Below are 22,121 nucleotides of genomic sequence, written 5' to 3'. Positions count from 1 at the left end.
CACACACACCATATATATATATATATATATATATATGGTGTGTGTGTGTACACACACACACATATACACATAATCACACAACTTGTACACAAATATTCATAGCAACAGTATTCGTAATAGCAGAAAACTTAAATTTTCATCAGCTGATAAGTGGATAAATAGAATGTGGTGTATCCATACAATGAAGTATTAGCCAAAAACAGAAAGTACAGTCATGTAACATAGAACAGTGTTTCAGTTAATGAAGGATTAGGACCACATATATCACAGTGGTTCCATAAGAATATAATACTTTATTTTTACTGAATCTTTTCTATGTTTGGGTATGCTTAGATACACAAATACGATTGTATTACAGTTGCCTGCAGTGTTCAATATATTAACATGCAGCATAGGTTTATTGTGTAGAAGCTGTAGGCTATACCCTATAGCCTAAGTTTAGGCTATATTTTCTAGGTTTGTTAAGATGCACTCTGATGTTTGCACAATGATGAAATGGGCTAAAGACGTGTTTCTCAGAATGCATCCCTGTCATTAAGCTAGGCATGGCTGAACTGATATGTGCTACAATGTGGATGTATTTGAAAACACTATGCTAAGTAAAAGAAGCTAGTCACAAAGAACTAGATATTGTGTGATGCCATTTATATTAAATGTCCTGAATAGGTAAATCCATAAAGACAAAAATACCTAAGTGGTTGCCAAGGGCAGGGGTGAATGGGTGGGAGGTTGGGTTATATGAAGTTGAGGGGTGGGAATGGGAGGAGGGGAAATAACAGCTAAGGGATGTTGAGTTCTTTCTGGGATAATGAAAATGTTCTAAAATTGATTACAGTGAGTTACACAACTCTGAAATATACTTAAAGCCCGTCATGTACTGTAAGCATATGATATGTGAATTATATCACAGTAAAGCTGTTAAAGAATCTAACTGATGTTTGCAAAACTGCTAAGAGCACCATGATGTCATAAAGAAATTTTATGGAAAAATACTGCTTTCCCATGAACCTGATCTCAAAAGGTTTCCGGTCTCAAACATTGTTAGATTTCAAAAATAACATGTTAATTGCACTCACCTCAATTTTTAAAAAACTTTATTCAGTCTCTTTATAGGGGTTATCCTATAATTATATGGTCAATATAAATTCAAGCAGCATTATCTTCTTCATGTGTCAAGAAAGTTTACATTGAAAAGACTGTATTCTTAAAAAGACCATACCCAGATCCATCTCCACTTTTTCTATTTGTTTACTAAACGTTTGTGAGATATTTATGCTATCTTGCACAGTACCTCCAGGAATCAATTTTTGCTCTCAAGTTTATAAATACAATTTAAAAAAATTCAAAAAAGTCATAGTCCTGGTGGATCTGCTGTTTAGGACTAGTTAAGTGCAGTAGTTTACAAGTAGAAAAGCTCCAGTTATTTTACTTGAGATGATCTGATGGCTTATTCTCTTCCTTCGTATATATTTTTTAAACATTTAAGAGTGTCATCCTGTATGTGAGGAAGACTGCTGACTAGTGATACTGTATTTAAAATGTGGAGGTAACTTGTTTTTATGATGGTATGTAGGAGATGATTAATGCATTTATAATTTGTTTTTTGAGATGGAGTCTCACTCTGTCCAGGATGGAGAGTAGTGATGTCATTTCATCTCACTGCAGTCTCCACCTCTGGGTTCAAATGATTCTCGTACCTCAGCCTCCTGTGTATCTGGGATTACAGGCGTGCACCACCATGCCCAACTAATTTTTATATTTTAGTAGAGATGGGTTTTACTATGTTGGCCAGACTGGTCTCGAACTCCTGCCTGGTTTGGCCTTCCAAAGTGCTGGGATTACAGGTGTGAGCCACCATGTCCAGCCACATTTATAACTTTAAAAGCTTACATGTCTTTTAAAAAATTTTTTGGGGAGATGGAGTCATAGTCTGTCACTCAGGCTCTCTAGTGCAGTGGTGTGATTTTGGCTCACTCTAGCCTCCACCTTCCAAGCTGAAACAGTCCTTCCATCTCAGCCACCCGAGTAGCTGGGACTGCAGGCATGCACCACCACACCCAGCTAATTTTTTGTATTTTTGGTAGGGATGGGGTTTTGCCATGTTGCCCAACCTGGTCTCGAACTCCTGGGCTCAAACTATCTGCCCTCCTTGGCCTCCCAAAGTGTTGGGTTTACAGGCATGAGCCACTGTGCCTGCAAAAAAAAAAAAACCTTAACTATCTTGAATTTAGTTTTGCTCATGTAACTATTTACTGTAAAAGGCAATTTATTCTGAGTGTAGTTCACATACCATACAGGGAATGCTTTCAAAAGACAATTTCTATTGATAGTTATATTTTATTATTAAAGTCAAAGAATGTCTTAGTCTGTTTTGTGGTGTTCTGTTACAGCAACAGAAACTAGGTAGTTTATAAAAGAGGTATATTTAGCACAAGTTTCTGGAAGCTGGGAGGTTCGAGATCTGGTCAGCTTCTGGTGAGGGCCTTGTGCCATGTCATAACACCACGGTGGGAAAGTGGAAGGGGAAGCAGCGTGTGCAAAGTGACCAACAGAAGAGGTGGTCTCACTTTATAACAACCCACTCTTTAATCCAAACCTGTGGGAGCAAGAACTCGGGGGAGTCAGAAAGGCATTAATCCATCTTAATGACTTAATTGCCTCTTAAAGGCACCACTTCCGAATACCACAACGGTTGGAGGCCACACCTCAACATGAGTTTTTGTGGAGATAAACTATATTTAAACCATAGCAAAGACCAAAGGTTAAGGTGGTTTACTCTCTGCTAAGCTTTTAGATATAGACATGACAATCGTTAGATCGGTTATATATAGCTTTATAATACTTAATTTTGTAACTTAAGAAATAGAATTGGCCTAAATATCAGCTCAGTAATCTAATAAAAGGTGAACTGCTGTACAAATAGTCCAGTTTGTATCACTGTTATAAATGACCCTGTCTCTCATGTGCCAAACTTTAAGAGTAATTGCCTTCTTATGATTTTGTGTTTCTAAAAACTTCTAATTAGCGTGTGTTTTTGAATCTGTATAATATTTAACATATAAAGCCTGCATTATTTAGAAGTTGATATTGAAATCCCTTAAACTTCTGACCTCAGATAGAATTTGCTTATGTATAACCATTACATGCAGCTCTGGTGGGTTCAAAATTGTGTTTTCTGGGCCTCTGCTCTGTGAAAAATAGTATGTATTGGACATGAGTACATGACAGCTGACATTTATCAAGGATAACAGGGGGAGCCATATTCATTTTCACATTTTAAGGCAACTTTGAAAGCTTTGTATGCACACACATGCTCAACACATGTTCCTGAGCTTTACATATATTGCTTGTCACTAATACAAGAAACTAAGTATAAATCTTTAATGAGCTCCATATATTAAACTTACACTGTATGAATACACAAGCATTTTGAAAATCAGCAATGTAGACTACTTAATTCATTTACATGGAATTTATCTTTTATGGTTTCTGTGCTGTTACAGATAACGTAACACATTCCAGATAGCTCTTTTGTTATATTGTTTGATTTGGCCCTTCTTTAATATCTTTATCATAAAATTTTGTCCTATTGTAGAAAACTAAATTGTAGAAATTAACTTTTTCTAAACTCCACTGTTGGTATATTGCTGTTCTCTTTGCAAAGCTATTTATAAGGCTGTTTTTACTGGAGGGTGACTTAAACAGAATTGGAATGGCATAATTTTGTTGTCTGGGTTCTTAGCCTTTTAACAATTCAAAAAGAATAGAATAAAACTGCAAAGCTCATAATGTTGCCCCAACTTGTTAATTAAAATAACACCTTTTGTGGTTGGTATAGGTTTCAGATACTGCCACCATTTGGTATATTGATATGCAGATCACGTTGACTTGCTGCAAGGTAACAGGAGACATGCTTTGACTTCAGAAGATAAATTGGCCATGCACAGCTGTAATCCTACTGTCTTTTTATTTCCAGACATGATTTAGTAGTTTAAGGCTGTGATTCCTAGGTGCTGAGAAGAAAGTTGAAATTTATTTTTGTGTATGATAATTTTTACTTGGGTTTTTGTTAAGCATAGTTTGTGGTGTGAAGGCACCATGTAAACTGTTTGGTGTTTCAGTACTTAAATAGCTCTCTCTTGATTTTATTTGAAAAATGAGAAGCCTAGGCCGGGCGCGGTGGCTCAAGCCTGTAATCCCAGCACTTTGGGAGGCCGAGGCGGGTGGATCACGAGGTCAAGAGATCGAGACCATCCTGGTCAACACGGTGAAACCCCCTCTCTACTAAAAATACAAAAACATTAGCTGGGCATGGTGGCGCGTGCCTGTAATCCCAGCTACTGAGGAGGTTGAGGCAGGAGAATTGCCTGAACCCAGGAGGCGGAGGTTGCGGTGAGCCGAGATTGCGCCATTGCACTCCAGCCTGGGTAACAAGAGTGAAACTCCGTCTCAAAAAAAAAAATTAGAAGCCTAAGTTTCTTTCCTCTTTCCTTTTGGCAGTTGGAAAGGAAGCCATTTTATTAAGAGTGATGAATAGTAAGGGACCTTTTTTTAGGCTAAATTGCCAGTGTCTTTACATTAAAAAAAAAAAAAATGCAGAGCAATCAGTTATGAATGTTAACATGATTTTTCAGGGGAGAAGTAATCCTTGGTCACTTGTAAACCAAATGCATTTCCTAATAAGAGTTCTGTTTTTACAAATTCTTTTGACAGAGAAATGTACAGTATCAGAGAGGTTTTTAGGAAACATTTTAAGTACCTAGCAGAACAATTCAGGAGCACTAACAAAACTTTTCTATTGGAAGGTCTTAGCATCTTTGAGAATTTAGTATTTCTCAAGAGACATCTCTTAAATTCTCTCATAGGTACCAAGATTTAGACAATTTGCTTAATTTATTCAGCTGATGAAATGGGAGAGTTCCCTGACTCCCCCCCTCACAACCTTGCATGACTTGCCAGCAGGGCTGTGGCTCATCTGTTCTGCTCTCAAACCCCTTTTGGGAGGGGAAGCATGCATACAGGCAGGTGTAGGAACCGGGGCAAGTGCCTCTGGGCTCTGTCCTCATGGCAGTGTCTAGGGGTGGGAACCTGCAACTCTCAAAGCCCAAGTGGGCATATGTACAGTATGTTCTTTTAGCTTTGCTGCTGACCATGGATGGCTTAAGTGTTAAATAGCTCAGGGCCGTCTTGGTACTCAGGTCCTTATCTGGCGTCCAGGAAGTATCAGGTCACACGCGGACTTGAGGATGGTGAATGTGGGGATTTTATTGAGGGATGGAAATACCTGTCAGGGGGATGGATGAGGAACTGGAAAGGGGATGGAATGGGAAGATGATCTTCCCCTGGAATTTGGCTATCCAGTGGCCCATCTCCTGTCTGACTGTCCTCAGTCGAACTCCTCTCAGTGTTTAGATGTTCCTTCTCTTCTCTCCTCTGCTGTACCATTCTGCTCTTCTTCTGCTCTTCTATTTGTTTCCTTGTGGAGCCGGGGCTTGAGGTTTATGTGGGTACAGGATATGGGAGTGTGGCTGGTCAAAAGGCAACTTTTAGGCACCAAGACAGGAATGCTTGTTCTCATTTAGGGTTGTGGATTTCCAGGCTTGAGGGTGGGGCCTTTGCCAGGGAACTGCCCTCTTCTCCACAGTATTTCCCTGTCTCCTGTCTGTATCAGTAATATAGGAATTAGAAAACATGAATATCTTTTATTGTAAACTAGGTTTACAAACTAGGTTTACTAAAAGACCTAGTTACTTTTCAGTTAAGAGGCCAAATTCTGTTTTTCTTAGTAACTTTGATTCTGTCTGTAAATCATACGGTTCTTGAGGGACCCATTTTTCAAGAGCCTTGCCAACATCACTGAGGTTTTACCTATGGTTTTTAAACCTTTCAATAACTTTGTAAAGGTGATGGATGTCTATTTTAGAGGAGGTGAAATTGAGGTTAAGAGATACAAATTTGGTAAGATCATGCTGGGCTCAAATCAGCTCTCAAGTCTGTGTTTTTTCCCCCTCTTCACTTCACTATGATTCATTTGAGTTGGATCCGTCTTTTTTTTTGTTCAATGATTATGATGTGTGTTTGTGTCCAGTCTAGGAATTAACCTTGACTAATGATTCTTGGTTTCAGACAAGTATCCCATGTTCATCCAGAGTTTGGCCACGGATAATTGATGATACTATCTTTTCAAATTCGTGAAAGCTTATAGTTCTTCTAACATCCATTTTATCCTTGTTTCTTTTCTTTTTAAATTGAGACTGGAGTTTTTTATTTTTTTGAGACAGAGTTTTGCTCTTGTTGCCCAGGCTGGAGCGCAGTGGTGCAGTCTGGGCTCACTGCAGCCTCTGCCTCCCAGGTTCAAGTGATTCTCCTGCCTCAGCCTCACGAGTAGCTGGGATTTTAGGTGCCTGCCACCACACCCATCTAATTTTGTATTTTTAGTAGAGACAGGGCTTCACCATGTTGCCCAGGCTGGTCTTGAATTCCTGACCTCAGGTGTCAAGCCCGCCTCAGTCTCCCAAAGTGCTGGGATTACAGGCGTGAGCACCATTTCTTTTTATCATTTTTAATGGCTTTCAATTATTATTTTAAAAATAGGGGCTGGGCACGTGGCTTACTCCTGTAATTCCAGCACTTTGGAAGGCCGAGGTGGATGGATCACCTGAGGTGAGGAGTTCGAGACTAGCCTAACATAATAAAACCCGTCTCTACTAAAAATACAAAAATAACCTCGTATATATATGAGGTACATATATAATAGAGTACTTTATTTCCTTTGCAACTGCTGGTGGCAGTTTGAAGTAATAACTTTAGCTATTGATAATACCTTTTTTCACCTTCCTTTCAGAAGTTTTTTGTTTGGTTTCTACCTATGAGACTTTTTTTTGTTTCTACCTATGAGCCTTGCTTTTGGTTCTCTTATCTTGGGCGTGATTTGATTTCCTGACTGCCTTTGCTTGTTTCTGGTCCTAGAGCTCAGTTGAGTTCATGGTGTTATTAGTTTATTGCTTTATGTTTTCCCTCTGTTATGGTCCACAAATATGTTTGTCATGTTTGAGCATAACCGTGTCTTTTGAAGTTAATACAAAATTCACATTTAATCTATCAGTGTTTGGAGCAAGGGGATAAGGTGTTGTTGATTGATAGCAGCATTTCTCTGTTATCCTATCCAGAAGTCTCCATGGCTTGTTTATACAGACCTGCAGTTAGTAGGTACTAAAGCATCTGTTTATTTACTTATCTGCTTACTTTATTACCACCACACCTGGCTAATTTTTTTTTTTTTTTTTTGTATTTTGTAGAGACAGGGTCCTGCTGAGTTGCCCAGGCTGGTCCTGAACTCCTGGCAAGTGTCTCTCCTACCTTAGCCTCCCAAAGTATTAGATTACAGGCATGAGTCACTACTCCTAACCCTAAAACATTTATTACATGAATGTGGAGTATCTTGGAGAAGCCAGACCAGTTTCAAGCTCTCGACCTCAATCTTAATCTGATACAGTGGTTCTCAAAATGTGGTGCATGGACCCCTAGAAGTTCCTGAGAATTTTAGGGGTCTGCATGGTTAAGACTGTTCTCATAATAATGCTAATGTGTTGTTTGCTATTTTCATCCTGTTGATGTTTGCACTGATGGTGCAAAAGCAGTGATGCATAAAATTGCTGACACCTTCCCATGAATTAGGGCAGTGGCACCAGACTCTATTAGGTAGATGTTACATTCTTCACTGGCATGAGCTCATAAAATAAAAAAAATCAGTTTTCCACTTAGGATTGTCCATGATGAAGCAGTGACATTGTTCGTCTCTAGCCTTAAGTTTTTTTGTTTTAATATTCTGTGTAATGAGAATGCAAAATGTGCACAAAGACTTCTGCCTACCAAAGTATGATGGTTGTCTCCAGGCAAAGCACTTGTGCAGTTGTTTGCATTGTGAACTGAAGTACCTCCTTTTTTCGTGGAACACCATTTTTACTTGAATGAATGACAAACCATGACTATTGAATCTTGGTTATTTGGAGACTGTCTTGAAATTGAGGGAGGTGGACCTATCACTACAGGGAAAACATCTGACTGTATTGGTTGACAGTGATAACGTTTGAGCTTCAGGTGAAATTATAAATGAGTAAACTTGAATCTGCCATCATGAACATAACAGCTTTTTATTTCCTGATGAGAGAGATGGTGACATTTAACGAATATGGGTTAAAAAAAAATAGTATAATGAAATGTACCAGCATTTGAAAGATCTACTTAAACTGAATGAACCCGTATTATCTAAATGACCAGTGTTTGATTATACAGTGATGCTTGGGTTAAAGATCTGTTCAGAGTGCAAGTTAGATCCAATGCATTTTAATGAGGCAGCATGAAAATTCATTTATATGGTTTCAGATTCCACTTTGCAACTGTAGGAGACTAGACTATGCCCTAAAATATGCCTGTTTGGTGTAAGAATTATTTTGAGACACAGGAGAAGTTCTGAAAACAGTAGAAGTTACCCTTTTATAAGGGAAATTTATAAAGGAGATCTCACTTGTAAGAGTGTCTTCCTCATTACCAGGAAAAGGATGATTCAATCACTAGAAAATTATCAATGGAGAAGGCATAGACTTAAATCTATATAACAAGCCTTACTGTTGTTTACCATGCTTTTCTTGGTCACCTCTCCATAACCATTACCCCCTAGCCCCCATGCCCTTCTTTCTTTGTTTCAGCTGAAGATGGCATTTAAGTCTGAATTCTAAGCCAGCTCTTAGAAATGAACAAATTTACTCATTTCTCTGGGTATCTCTCATGTATATATGAGGTATACTTACTATATTTCTGATTTTCTTTGGTTAATTTGTCTTTTGTTAAGGGGCCTGTCCCAGCTAAGAACTCAGATAGGGTAGAGGGAAAATTATGTTTTTCTTTTCTGTAAAACTAACCTTTAAGAAATTACCATTTATTTTAATGTAATAACCAGAAATAATATCCATAATTATTTATAAAAGGCTATTAAAATAATCCTTCCTTTTTGTCTTTGTGAGGGCAGATTTTCTTTATATCCTTTAATCAAAATTGCACCAGGTTGAATGCAGAAGTAAATAATTGCTTTCTATTAAGTCAGCTAATTATTTACTGTAATATGTAAACACTGTCAATGTTCTCATTGTTTCAGAATTTTTTTTTGTGCAAAAATTGTTATTTATTTTAATATATGATGGGCTTTAAAAAGTGAATGAGGGCCAGGTGTAATGGCTTGCATCTGCAGTTCCAGCATTTTGGGAGGCCAAGATGGATAGATCACCTGAGGTCAGGAGTTTGAGACCAGCCTGGCCAGCATGGTGAAACCCTGTCCCCCGTCTCTACTAAAAATACAAAAATGAGCTGGGCATGGTGGTAGTGGTGGTAGGTGCCTGTAATCCCAGCTAATCAGGAGGCTGGGGCAGGAGAATTGCCTGAACCTGGGAGGTGGAGGTTGCAGTGAGCCAAGATTGTGCCATTTCACTCCAGCCCAGCCTGGGTGACAAGAGCAAAACTTTAAAAAAAAAAAAAAAAAAAAAAAAAAAAGTCGATGAGTGTAAGTGTGGTGGTTCATACCTATAATTCCAACACTCTGGGAGGCTGAGGTGGGAGAATCGCTTGAGTTTACGAGTTTGAGACCAGCCTGGGAAACATAGAAAGATCTTGTCTCTACTTAAAAAAAAAAAAAAAAAAAGTCAGCTGGACATCGTGGCACATGCCTGTGGTGCCAGCTACTTGGGAGGCTGAGGTAGGAGGATTATTTCAGCCCAGCAGATCGAGGCTGCAATGAGCTGTGATCGCATCACACTGGACTCCATTGTGGGAAACAGAGCTGAGACCCTGTCTCAAAAAAGCGAATGTTTGTAAGTTTTAATTTCTAATATAGTGAATACTGACATAACCCACATAGCAGAAGTTATTACAGGTTTCCAGTTTTCAAGAGATAAAGGAATCCTGAGATCAAAAGGCTTGAGATCTAGTGAATTTGGTTGGAACTCTAGAAACATTTGACTTAAACCTTTCACCTTGCTGTATTTGATGTCTTGTAGCATATCCGTTTCCTGCTACAGCTGCTTCTATTCTGTGCTGCACCTGAACCCCAGCCTGGGCAAGAGAGCTGAGACCCTGTCTCCAAAAAAAAAAAAAAAAAAAAAAGCGAATGTTTCTAAGTTTTAATTTCTAACATAGTGAATACTGACATAACCCACATAGCAGAAGTTAAATACGGAGAAGGTTTGAGGTAACCAATCTGAAGTTTGGCCAATTTGAGGGGCATTTAGTTGTTAACCTAAATCTACTTCTTTTATTAGTAAGAACCAGATCGACTACAGAGATTTAGGACTTTGAATCGCTATGTAACATTATAGGCTACGTCTGGTACTCAGTTGTTTCTGTTTCTGAATCACAGATTAACCATTACTTTTTTTTTTTTTTAAAGACAGAGTCTTGCTCTGTTGCCAGGCTAGAGTGCAGTGGTGCGATCTTGGCTCACTGCAACCTTCGCCTCCCGGGTTTAAGCAATTCTCCTGCCTCAGCCTCCCGAGTAGCTGTGACTATAGGCATGCGCCACCACGCCCAGCTAATTTTTATATTTTTTAGTAGAGATGGGGTTTCACCATGTTGGCCAGAATGGTTTCGATCTCTTGACCTCGTGAGCCACCCACCTCGGCCTGCCAAAGTGCTGGGATTGCAGACGTGAACCACCGTGCCCGGCCACCATTAATTTTAAATAGAGATGTTTTGTGGCATATAATACAGTTGCTGATGATTTACTTACTAGTTTGTTAATCGCTGACACTGAGTCATCAGCTCCTTGAAGGCAAAATACCTTGTCTGTCTTGATCAACAATTCATCTACTCCAAGCACTTAGTATCGGGGATACAATTTCTTTTTTCTATGTGGACAATACCCAATATGTTGAACAGTGACTACAAGATACTTGCTGAAGTAGGTTTTGGTTTTAACCAGTTTAGGTGTATGAATGATTTTACAGAAGTTCATAATAAAGTTTTCTTGTCTCAAATATTCTCTAATAGTAATGCATAGACTTCATTTACTAGACATGCATAGGCAGGTTTTGTGAAGTACAGAAAAAAAGGTCTTTAAAGTAATGGATCATGAAACTAACCTTTGAACAGCAACAAAGAAAAAAAGCAAGCCATGTTGTATTTTATTTATTATTATTTGAGATGGAGTCTCATTCTGTTGCCTGGTCTAGAGTGTAATTGCACAATTTTGGCTCACTGCAACCTCTGCCTCCCGGGTTCAAGTGATTCTCTTACCTCAGCCTTCCAAGTAGTTGGGATTACAGGCGCCTGCCAATTTGCCCGGCTAATTTTTGTATTTTTAGTAGAGATAGGGTTTCACCATCTTGACCAGGCTGGTCTCGAGCTCCTGAGCTTGTGATACACCTGCCTTGGCCCCCCAAAGTGCTGGGATTACAGGCATGATCCACTACACCCAGCTAAGAATTTTTAAATAGCGTTTAATCACCAGGCTTATTCTTATTTTTTAATGCTGTATTTTAAATTGAGTGATATGCATCTCCTCTTGTTTTCAGTATTTTACATTTTTACTTGCTGCACATTTCTTCCCTGAAACAATCTTGACCTAAAGGTGTTTTTAGCTCCACATAATACAGTAGCTATTTTTTGGAGAGGAATGGAGAGGGTCAGGGTTTTTATTGAATTTCAGTTCTGATACCTTTTAACCTTTTTACTAGTGCCACCCCACCCTCCAGAAAACAAATAATGTTGAGAGCTTTTTTTCTTTTTTGACTTTTTGATTTATATTTTATTTGTTATTGGTATTGTTGTCATCATTAGGTGAATAATGGCTTTGGAGATTTATTTGAAAAGACAAATCTTGTTATCAGACACAAATTTTGTTATAGGGATATGGAAACATTGTTGTTGTTGTTGTTTTGAGACGGGGTCTTGCTCTGTCCCCCAGGCTAGAGTGCAGTGATTATGGTTCACTGCAGACTTGACCTCCTGGGCTCAGGTGATCCTCTCACCTGAGCCTCCTAAATAGCTGGGACCAGAGGCACATGCTAACATGCCCAGCTAATTTTTGGGTTTTTTTTTTTTTTTTTTTTTTTTTGTAGAGACAGTCACTGTGTTACCCAGGCTGGTCTCAAACTGCTGGGCTCAAGCAATTCTCTTGCCTTGGCCCTGCCAAAGTGCTGAGATTATAGGTGTAAGCTACTGCAACTGGCCCAGCAACATTTTTTTTTTAAGGATTCTTTTGACTTTAAAGTTATTTAATAATTGTTGAGGAGTAACAAGCGGTGAGGTCAGGAAAAAAAAGACTGAGCCACAGACTAAGCAGCAGTACAGATGATGACAAAAAACCCCACTCCTTCCGCCCCTCAGGACCAGGGTCTCACTCCCTTTGCGCAGGCTGGAGTGCAGTGGCACACAATCCTTGGCTCACTGTAACCTCTGTCTCCTGGGCTCAAGTGATCCTCTCACCTCAACCTCCTGAGTAGCTGGGACTATTCCCAGCGCCACCATTCCCAACTAAGTGTTTTGTATTTTTTGTAGAGATGATTTTCGCCGTGTTGCCCAGGCTGGTCGTGATGTTCTGGGTTCAAACTATCCTTTCATCTTGGCCTTCCATAATGCTGGGATTGCAAGTGTGAGCCACCACACCTGGCCAAATTTTCTCTTTCTACCTCTGCAAAAGGAGAATCTTCTATTTCCAGAAGATGTGGAGTTTAAAAAAAAGAAAAAAAAAAAAAAAAAAAAAAAAGCAACAAAAAAGATGTGGAGTTGTTCAAAAGTACATCTGATGGGAAGGCAAAGGAGAATGCAGTTGGAAAAGAGAAGAGGAATGGTGGTAGTAGTTAAAAAGAAAAGGAGTTTATAATAAAATAGAGTTACATAAAAGTTTATGCTATGGTTTAGAGCTTACAACGCAGGAAGAAGAGACAGAAGTAGTGTAATATATAAAATGTTATAATAAAAGTATGGAAAGTACTTAGGGTAAAGAAGGGAAAACTTTGTCTAATTGGGAGAGTTGGGGATGATTTTACCAGAAGCGACAAATTAGTCTTGCAGGAATATTCTAGATAGAAAAGGGATGTGGGAGAGATTTTAAAAAGAATTAATGACTTAAGGTTAAAAATAAAATAGGAAATGTTTCAGTTACCTTTATTAAAAACTTTTAGTATAGAAGTCATTTTGGTGGCTGCTGGTGGTGATTGATGAGGAAAAAGTATGACTGGTAATAGGTTGTTTAAAATGAAGCCAAATTCAAGTTTATGAAACTCAGACTTAAATCTGTTCTTGTATATGAGCTAGATTCAGTGTATTAAATTTAGAAGTCAGTGTAACCTTTAAAACAAAAGTTACCCCACTAGTTAGTATGCTGTCAGGAGAGGGTAATTTGATTTCGATTTAGATGGAATTGGCTTCCTTAACTCCCTCTGCACAGTGTATATCTGTGAACTTCAACTCTGTTGCTCATGTAGAGGTTGAGAGGTCTCCTGGCAACAAGCTTCCAGTTGCAACTAACACCTGTGTTGGCTAATTGGTATGCCCAGTTCTGGTACTATAGTCTCTGGGGAGTTTATGTTTGAATTCAACTTCATCAGGTTTAAACTGGAACATAAATGTGCAAGAAAGGAGAAGAGAATGAAACCTTGTGCATAAAATAATTTACATTCAAATGCTTTTCTGCTCAATTTATATATTAAAAATAGGATGTTTTACTTTATTCTTCCTTGCTACCCCTTCACCCAATATGCTGGCATTATAAAGGAAAGGTAGTGGAGAAGATATTACCAAGAACTGAGGTTATACTATTTTCTTGTATATATCTCCAACAAGGTAGTTTCTTTGTAGACACCATGTGTATGTTTTGTTGCTAAAAACTGTAGGCTCTTGGCTTTTCTATTCGTCGTGTTCATACGATTCCTTCTTTTTTAAACACTTATTTAATTGTTTTTATGGCTTCCTGTTCTGCTAGCCTGAGAGTTCTAGAAGTTGGAAGTGTCATTTTATCTTTGTTTTCTGGGCCTAAAATGATTCTGGGCATGCAAAATGTGTAAGCTGAAATGGAATTAAATTGGGAAAAAAAAAAAAAAAAAGGGAGAGATTGCATTGTAGTTTATCGTACAAAATATAATAGCAAATTATCAGCCACAAAACAAAATGATATAAAAAATTTGCCTCTCTCTGACAGAGGATGAAGAAGCAGAAGAAAAATAAGTAAATAAATTTTTAAAAATCTCCTTCTCTTTCCCCTCCTGCTTTGTCTCCTCACAGCTCTTCCTTACCAGCGTAGAAGGTAAACAAAGGTAGGAGATACTAACTAGACGAGTTATCCACTTGGGGAGGAAGCTTTTATAACAGTTCCATGTTTATGAACTTGTCTCTTCCCTGCCTTCCCCTGTCCCTTACATACACATGTTATAGTTCTCTTTAGTCCTTTTCTCCATGGTACCAGTTCTCTTGGAGCTCCACTTACTTTATTAGTAAGGGTATGGATGGATTGAAACAAAGAAAATTAAGAAACTTGTTGATATTTTTAGAATAGAGAAAAAACCTTGTAAAATTAAGCCCTTGTATTAACTAGTGGTGGTTATTTTCTAAGTTGTCTGATGAGGAATGTCAGTTTGGGTAGATCTTTTATGTATGACTGTCTCATTCTTCCCAAGAACTTGTTTTTTTCTGATTGGCTTGAGCAGTCTCTGCTTTTGCCTTGTGCTTGAAGGCAGTTTTTAAAAAACCAGTTCAGATCCACAGCTGTTTGAAAAAATTTCCTTAAGTTGCCGTGATTCTCAAGAAATACAGCAAACCTCTCTCTAATTAGTGTATTTAATCATACCTTGTATAAGTTAGGGAAACAAGCCTGATGGATAAACTAAATTACTGCTGGGATAGTTAAGTAGCTTCACCATTTAATCATAGCAAACCCAAGAATAACAATATTTGATCATTTTAGGGTATTGTTTGTACTTTCCGATCTCAAATTTTCCGCTTGCTATGTGAGCCACTGCCCATCTCAAGTGGCAGTAAGGGTCATGGATAATATTAGACCACCACGAAGGGCAGTTTAGTGACATTGGAGGGTAATGGTTAGGTAAGGTGCTTGAAGGGAGCATTAGTATCTGCTGAGCTTGAGCAACTCCTTGCTTCTGTCCCTAATACTGCATGCCCCTAAACTATGGCTGTCATAACCTCTCAGTGTTCTTACAGATAAGCCGAGAAATTTTCTGGCTAACTGGTTGGAAATAGTTATGGTTGGATATATAACCAAAACAAATTATAGTAAATGACTTGTTTTGGTGGTTGTGGCTGGGGGGGGGAATAAAATGCCCAAAAAACATTTGATACATATTTTGTTGGTTATGAAGTCTGAAAACATATTGTAGTTCCAGCTCTGCCATCCAGAATATGTGTGATCTAGTAGAAAGTTATTTAGCCATTTCTCTATCTGTAAAATGGAAATATAGTAATACATACTCTGGAGGGTCATGGTAAATAAATTACCCAGTATACTTGAGATGCCTAACATTGTACTGTCACAAAATTATCTCCTTATTTCTGCCTTATTAATTTAGTTGGTCTCTATGTCAATTTAGATTTGCTGGATAACCCATCTCCTATTTTGGCACAGTATAGCCTTTCTTACATCCCCAAAATAACTTCTTGCTTGCCTAATGAACACTGGTAGTGTTGATTGATATCTTTTCCTTTTGGATAGGGAGTATTTCCTGTATCCTTGTCCATTCGGCTAATTTGCTATGTGTAATGAAGCGTTTTCCCTCTTGTCTTAATCCCAAATAACCAAAAGTAAAGCTGATTAGGGCTGCTAAGCTGTAAACCAAAATTGTCATGGTTTTTGAGCTAGCAAGTATAATTCTTTGCAGCTTTTTAGCTTTAATAATTAGTTATTCCATGAAAGTTCGTTTTCTAGTAATTTATTATACATTCCATTAATGTCTAAGCTTCAACATGTTCATAGCTTGTTATGTATAGAAAGGCCTATAGTATTTATAGGAAATATTCTATCCAGGTTTTTAAGATACGTGTCATTTTAAATCTTACTGATGTACTTTGGACTTTTCCATATAATATAGAAATATCATTAGCTTTTGATAGCATTGAAAGATATTCTAATTGTTACTATTTTATATTAAAGTAATTGTGGCTGGACGTGGTGGCTCACACTTGTAATCTCAATATTTTGGGAGACCGAGGTGGGTGGATCACCTGAGGTCAGGAGTTTGAGACCAGCCTGACTAATATGGTGAAACCCTATCTTTACTAAAAATAGAAAAATTAGCCGGGTGTGGTGGTGTGCGCCTGTAGTCCCAGCTGCTTACTGGGGAGGCTGAGACAGGAGAATTGCTTGAACCCAGGAGGTGGAGGTTGCAGTGAGCAGAGATTGTGCTACTGCACTCTAGCCTGGGTGACAGAGTGAGACTCTGTCTCCAAAAAAAAAAAAAAAAGTAATTGCATAGAATATATTGCTTAAATGCAGTCTTAAAGTGTGCGTTGCCATATTAATACATTTAAGTCATGTAGCATAGAACTATTTTTAGTAGAAACGTTTTAGATGAGGAAAATAATTGTAAAAATGGCTCATGGATTTGGGTGGTAGAGTTTACACTGGAAGATTGACTTGGTTTTAGCCTTTAAATTCTGATAAAATGAAAAGTTCCTCACTATAGCTCTTTTCTATACTGTGGTGCCAGGGTCTTGAAAAGGCCTCTGAGACTGGATTGTGTATCTTCTTGTAAGTGCATTAGAGGTGCATTGGAAACTTTAAAATATGGATGCATCTCACTATTTGAATGTCTGATACAGTTTTGGGAGGACAGATTACTTGGGGGCAGGTACATATTGTGGTCCTAATTTCTTTTTCTATTCAACTATAGGTGATAATATCTAATTGTAGGGAGTCAGAATTAAGAAGGAACTCAGTGCTAATAGACTTGTTTTTTTAGTTTTTTTTTTTTTTTTGGAGACAGAGTCTCACACTGTCATCCAGTTTGGAATGCAGTGGTGTGATCTCGGCTCACTGCAACCTCTACCTCACAGGTTCAAGCAATTCTCCTGCCTCAGCCTCTTGAGTATCTGGGATTATAGGTGCACACCACCACACCTGGCTAATTTTTTGTATTTTTAGTAGAGATGGGGTTTCACCATGTTGGCCAGGCTGACCTCAGGTGATCCACTTCAGCCTTCCAAAGTGCTGGGATTGTAGGCATGAGACACCGTGCCTGACCTAGACTGTTCTTACAATCAAACTTATTGTGAGGCTGTTGTGCTATGTATTATTTCTCCTTTGAAGATGGATTTTAACAACTCCATATATTCTCCACACTAGATGGGTTGTAGTTTATGATGTAAAAATGTAAGCTGGTCTCAGGCAGTCATTGATCCATGTTTCTTACCCCTTACGAACTTCATGATATTGGTACATACCTTGTTCCCCTCTCTCATCTTCATTCTTGACTGTTGATTGAAAATGATTTAGATCTAGTGTGTCTGTGGTAGGCATTTACCTTTTATGTCTTAAAATAAGTAATCTACCAAACTGAACAACATATCCTCTCAGTAAGAAGGAGACAACAGGTGTGGCAATGAAAACAAATGCTATTTTTGATTTTTTGTTTATAACTAAGATCAATACTAAATAGAAAACTGTACCTGAACTGTTTGTCATAGACATCTGTGCTCAGGAATTATATTATTGTATATACTGAAATTATTATTTTGGGGACCAGAAATGCTTTTTTATTCCTCATGTTGAACATTTTTGTCAGTTTAATGAAATTCAGGATATGTTTGCTCTACTTTGCTTTTTGTCCTAAAACACTTTGTCATTTACTCTTAGACGTTGTGGTGTCTTACACATATGTACAGTAAATGTACTTCAGGTTTGTCCATGTCTAAGTAAGAACTACAAGTCTGTCAAACCTGTTCCTAAAAAGCCAAGATAGAAACTGGGCATGGTGGATCACACCTGTAATCTCAGCACTTTGGGACGCCGAGGTGGGCAGATCAGTTGAGGTCAGGAGTTTGAGACCAACCTGGCCAACATGGTGAAACCCTGTCTCTATTGAAAATAAAAAAATTAGCTGGGCGTGATGGCTCATACCTGTAATCCCAGCTACTCAGGAGGCTGAGGCAGGAGAATCAATTGAACCCTGGAGGTGGAGGTTGCAGTGAACTAAAATTGTGTCACTGTGCTCCAGCCTGGGTGACAGAGTGAGAATCCATCTCAAAAGCAAAACAAAACAAAAAAATAAGAAATATTTTATATCTCATGTAATTATACCCTCATGTTTGCGTAAACACCATTTTCATGACTTTAAGTTATTTTCCTTTGGTACTTTTTTCTTTTTCTTGGTCAGGCTGGTTTTGAACTCCCAACCTCACGTGATCCACCCGCCTTGACCTCCTAAAGTGCTGGGATTACAGGCATGAGCCACCATGTCTAGCCTTCCTTTAGTATCTTTTTGGATAATTAGGTTGGGCTCTGTGAATGAGTAAATTTGGTAGCAGGAAGATTGCACAGGCTTATGTTTACAGTGTAGTTTGTTCTGCGAGATCAAGAGAAAAAGCTGCATATGTCTGAGGACATATGTAGACATATTTAGGTTTCATTATATGCACATACACATTGACTTAACACAAATGATATGTATGCATTTCTGGTTTAAACTGATAATTTTTACTTATTTTTTTTGCATATTAAGAGATTGTCATGGCTTAGTTTTTCTGTTGATTTAATTTATGCTGCCAGAATTTATTGTAACACTGTATGTCAACTGTAGAAGTAAACATTTAAAAAGTTTAAAGCAGTAGAATTGCATTGAATGATTGTTATAGATCAGAATAAAGGGAACTTCTAAAATATGATTTAGTAGGTTGAATGTTGCTTTTGTATTTATTCAATACGTATTCAAGACATTTATTGACCACCTGTTATGTGGTAGGCCCTTTACTCTGAACTGAGTATTCAACTTATATTTAACACCAAAGAATGGAAATAATATTGAGAATATAGGCTAAATTATATATTTCAAATTAAAGAAGTACTGTTATCTGCAGAATAGTTTCTCCATTCATTTTCAGGTATTCAGTTTATATACAAAAGCCAAAGTAAGGAAATTATATCTAGAATGTGGAATAAATTCTATCTTTGTTCATTTTTTGAGATGGAGTCTTGCTGTCACCAGGCTGGAGTGCAGTGGCATGATCTCAGCTCACTGCAGCCTCACCTCCCAGGTTCAAGTGATCCTCCTGCGTCAGCCTCCTGAGCAACTGGGACTACAGGTGCGCGCCACCATGCCCAGCTAATTTTTGCATTTTTAGTAGAGACGGGGTTTCACCATGTTGACCAGGATGGTCTTAATCTCTTGACCTTGTGATCCGCCTGCCTCAGCCCCCCAAAGTGCTGGGATTACAGGCATGAGCCACCATGCCCGGCCTATATCTTTAAAATAAAGAAATGTAGGTTGTGTGTGGTGGTTTACACCTGTAATCCCAGCACTTTGGGAGGCCAAGGCAGGCAGGTAACCTGAACCCAGAAGTTCATGACCAGCTTGGGCAACATGGTGAGATCCTTTCTCTCCAAAAAATACAAAAATTAGCTGGGTGTGGTCGTGTTCACCTGTTGTTCCAGCTGCTTGGGATGCTAAGGTGGGAGGATTGCTTGAGCCTGGGGAGCAGAGGTGCCATGAGCCAAGATCATGCCACTATTCTTCATCCTGGATGACATACTAAGACTCCGTCTTAAAAAAAAAAGTTCTTACTCAACGGATAGTTTGCCATTCAATTTAAAAATAACCTTTAAAAGAAATATAAAAGAAAATATAAAACTCATTATAGAGACATAGCAAGAATTATTCTATTTTTGTACTTAAGGAATGGAATTACTATTCTTTTTAATCATTATTTATTATCATTACTGTTTTTAAGAGACAGTCTCACATTTGGTCGCCCAGGCTGGAGTGCATTGGTGTGACCATAACTCACTGCAGCGTCAAACTCCTGGGCTCAAGCAGTCCTCCTGTTTTACTCCTAAGTAGTTAATACTATAGGTGTGCACCATGATGCCTGGCCAATTAAAAAAAATTTTTTTTTTAGAGATGAGGTATTACTGTGTTGCACAGATTGGTCTCAAACTCAAGTGATCCTCCCGCCTGAGCCTCCCAAAGCACTGGGATTACTCGAGCTACTCTTTTGAAAATTGGAAAGTCAAAACTGAACATACCTTTAAGCTTAAAATTCTTTTATTTGAGGATAATTTGAAACTTAAAGCAAAGGTTTCAGGAAAATAGTACAAAGAGTTTTTAAGTTTCTCCCTTCAGTGGGATTCACGTAGTGTCATCTCCCTCATCCTTGCCCTGCCTGTTCATTCACTCATTATATATGCACTTTTCTTAACCATCTGAGGTTAATTTGCATGTGTAATAGCCTCTTACTCCCAAATATTATACTAAGTATATCGGTCTCTTAAATAATGGTAGCTCATATATCAACTTAAGTAGATTGAATATTGACAACGTTAGGTAAAAGGTAAATACTTTTACCTGTTGTCCGTATTCCAATTTTGTCAGTTGATCCAATAATATTCTTTATAGCATTTTCTTCCCTCCAGTGCAGGATTCAGTCTAGGATCAAATATTGCATTTAGTTGTCATTTCTCTTATAGCTTCCTTTAAAATCTGGACTGTTCACAGACTTTGTCTTTTATTTCATTAACACATTTGAAAATACAGTACCCTTGAGATTGTGTGATCTGACTGTGCTTAAAAGTCATAATAGTGAGCCACCACTAGTAAAAGTTATTTTAAGTCATTTTCTCTCCTTCATTTAAACTTGTCATGGGGAAAAAAAATTTAAATAATCTCAGCTTTTTAGCCTTTCCATTTTACAACCAAAATTATAGAATGAATATCCTTGGTAATTAATACTATTTAGTGAAGCTGTAAAGACAATGTTGTAATCTATATTTTCTGATTTATGTTATGATCATGTGATTTTTTAATTTCTAACTTTTTGGGTTTTTTGCTTTTGATTTTTTTTTTAATTTAAAGCTACGCCTTTGAAGTTTGATCAGCATCTTGGGTAAATTTTTTCATTTTGTATAAATCTGTCTTCCTTCTTGGTATCATTCTGCCACCTAGTGGAAATTTATGCCCACCAGCATGTGTCTGAGAGTTTAGCTGGAATGCAAGATGCATTTTAATATATAAAAAATAGTTTAGAATTGTTATGATTAACAGTGATTGTCATGTCCTAAGCCAAAGTTTAGTAAAGATAAAATTCTTAGTAAATGAAGGCTTAGTAGATGTCTTAAATGGTTACTGAGTAATCTGAGTTTTAAAACCTGCTCATCTTTCTCAACAAGTACTCCATATTTATCTTCTTCATCAGTGAAATTTTAATGAAAGCGTATGATTTTTCCATCAGCCAATTTTTTTTTTTTTGAGACCGAGTCTAGCTTTTGTTGCCCAGGCTGGAGTGCAGTCACACCATCTTGGTTCACTGCAGCCTCTACCACATGGTTCAAGTGATTCTCCTGCCTCATTCTCCCAAATAACTAGGATTACAGATGCCTGCCACCACATCTGGCTAATTTTTGTCGTTTTAGTAGAGACAGGGTCTCACCATGTTGGCCAGTGAAGGTTTCACCATGTTGGCCAGGCTGGTCTCGAACTCCTGACCTCAAGTGATTCACCTGCCTTGGTCTCCCAAAGTGTTGGGATTACAGGCGTGAGCCACTGCACACTGCAAGATACACGTTTTTAATAGGATTTTAGGAACATTTCTGTCTTGGAGTTGTACATATGTTCTGCATAACTATATTAGAATAAGAAATCCGAGGTTGTTTTCGGTGTAGTCGTTTATGAAAAAGAATATTGAGAGTTATCTGATTAGAGAAAGCAGTTCTGAATTACAAGAGGCAGTCATACAACACCTTCATAGAGTCATGTATATTTTTTAATGTGCTTATCTTATTTCTAATTATTATTTCTTAGTTGCTGATGTATATTCAAGATGAGTGGATTAGGAGAAAACTTGGATCCACTGGCCACTGATTCACGAAAACGAAAATTGCCATGTGATACTCCAGGACAAGGGTAGGTGATTTA

General features: G+C 38.0%; 1 protein-coding gene across 8 annotated transcripts in view; it reads left to right on the top strand.

The window, feature by feature from the left end:
- Window positions 1-22,121, top strand: part of NCOA3 (nuclear receptor coactivator 3) — a 158,095-nt gene that overhangs the window by 101,732 nt on the left and 34,242 nt on the right. For 7 of the 8 annotated variants that reach the window (XM_032256059.1, XM_032256057.1, XM_032256055.1 and 4 more), the window contains exon 3: window positions 22,008-22,109. In XM_032256059.1, coding sequence (XP_032111950.1) covers window positions 22,027-22,109 — 83 coding nt within the window. In that variant the 5' untranslated portion in view covers window positions 22,008-22,026. Of the gene's footprint in view, window positions 1-19,270; window positions 19,297-22,007; window positions 22,110-22,121 lie in introns of those variants that run through there. The other variant, XM_032256054.1, reaches the window with a different exon arrangement.

The sequence above is a fragment of the Sapajus apella genome, unplaced genomic scaffold (assembly GCF_009761245.1).
Source record: "Sapajus apella isolate SASKATOON/1434 unplaced genomic scaffold, GSC_monkey_1.0 scaffold92, whole genome shotgun sequence".
Classification (NCBI taxonomy): domain Eukaryota; kingdom Metazoa; phylum Chordata; class Mammalia; order Primates; family Cebidae; genus Sapajus; species Sapajus apella.
Note: the sequence above shows the minus strand (reverse complement) of the source record. Positions and strands in the feature narration are given on the sequence as shown.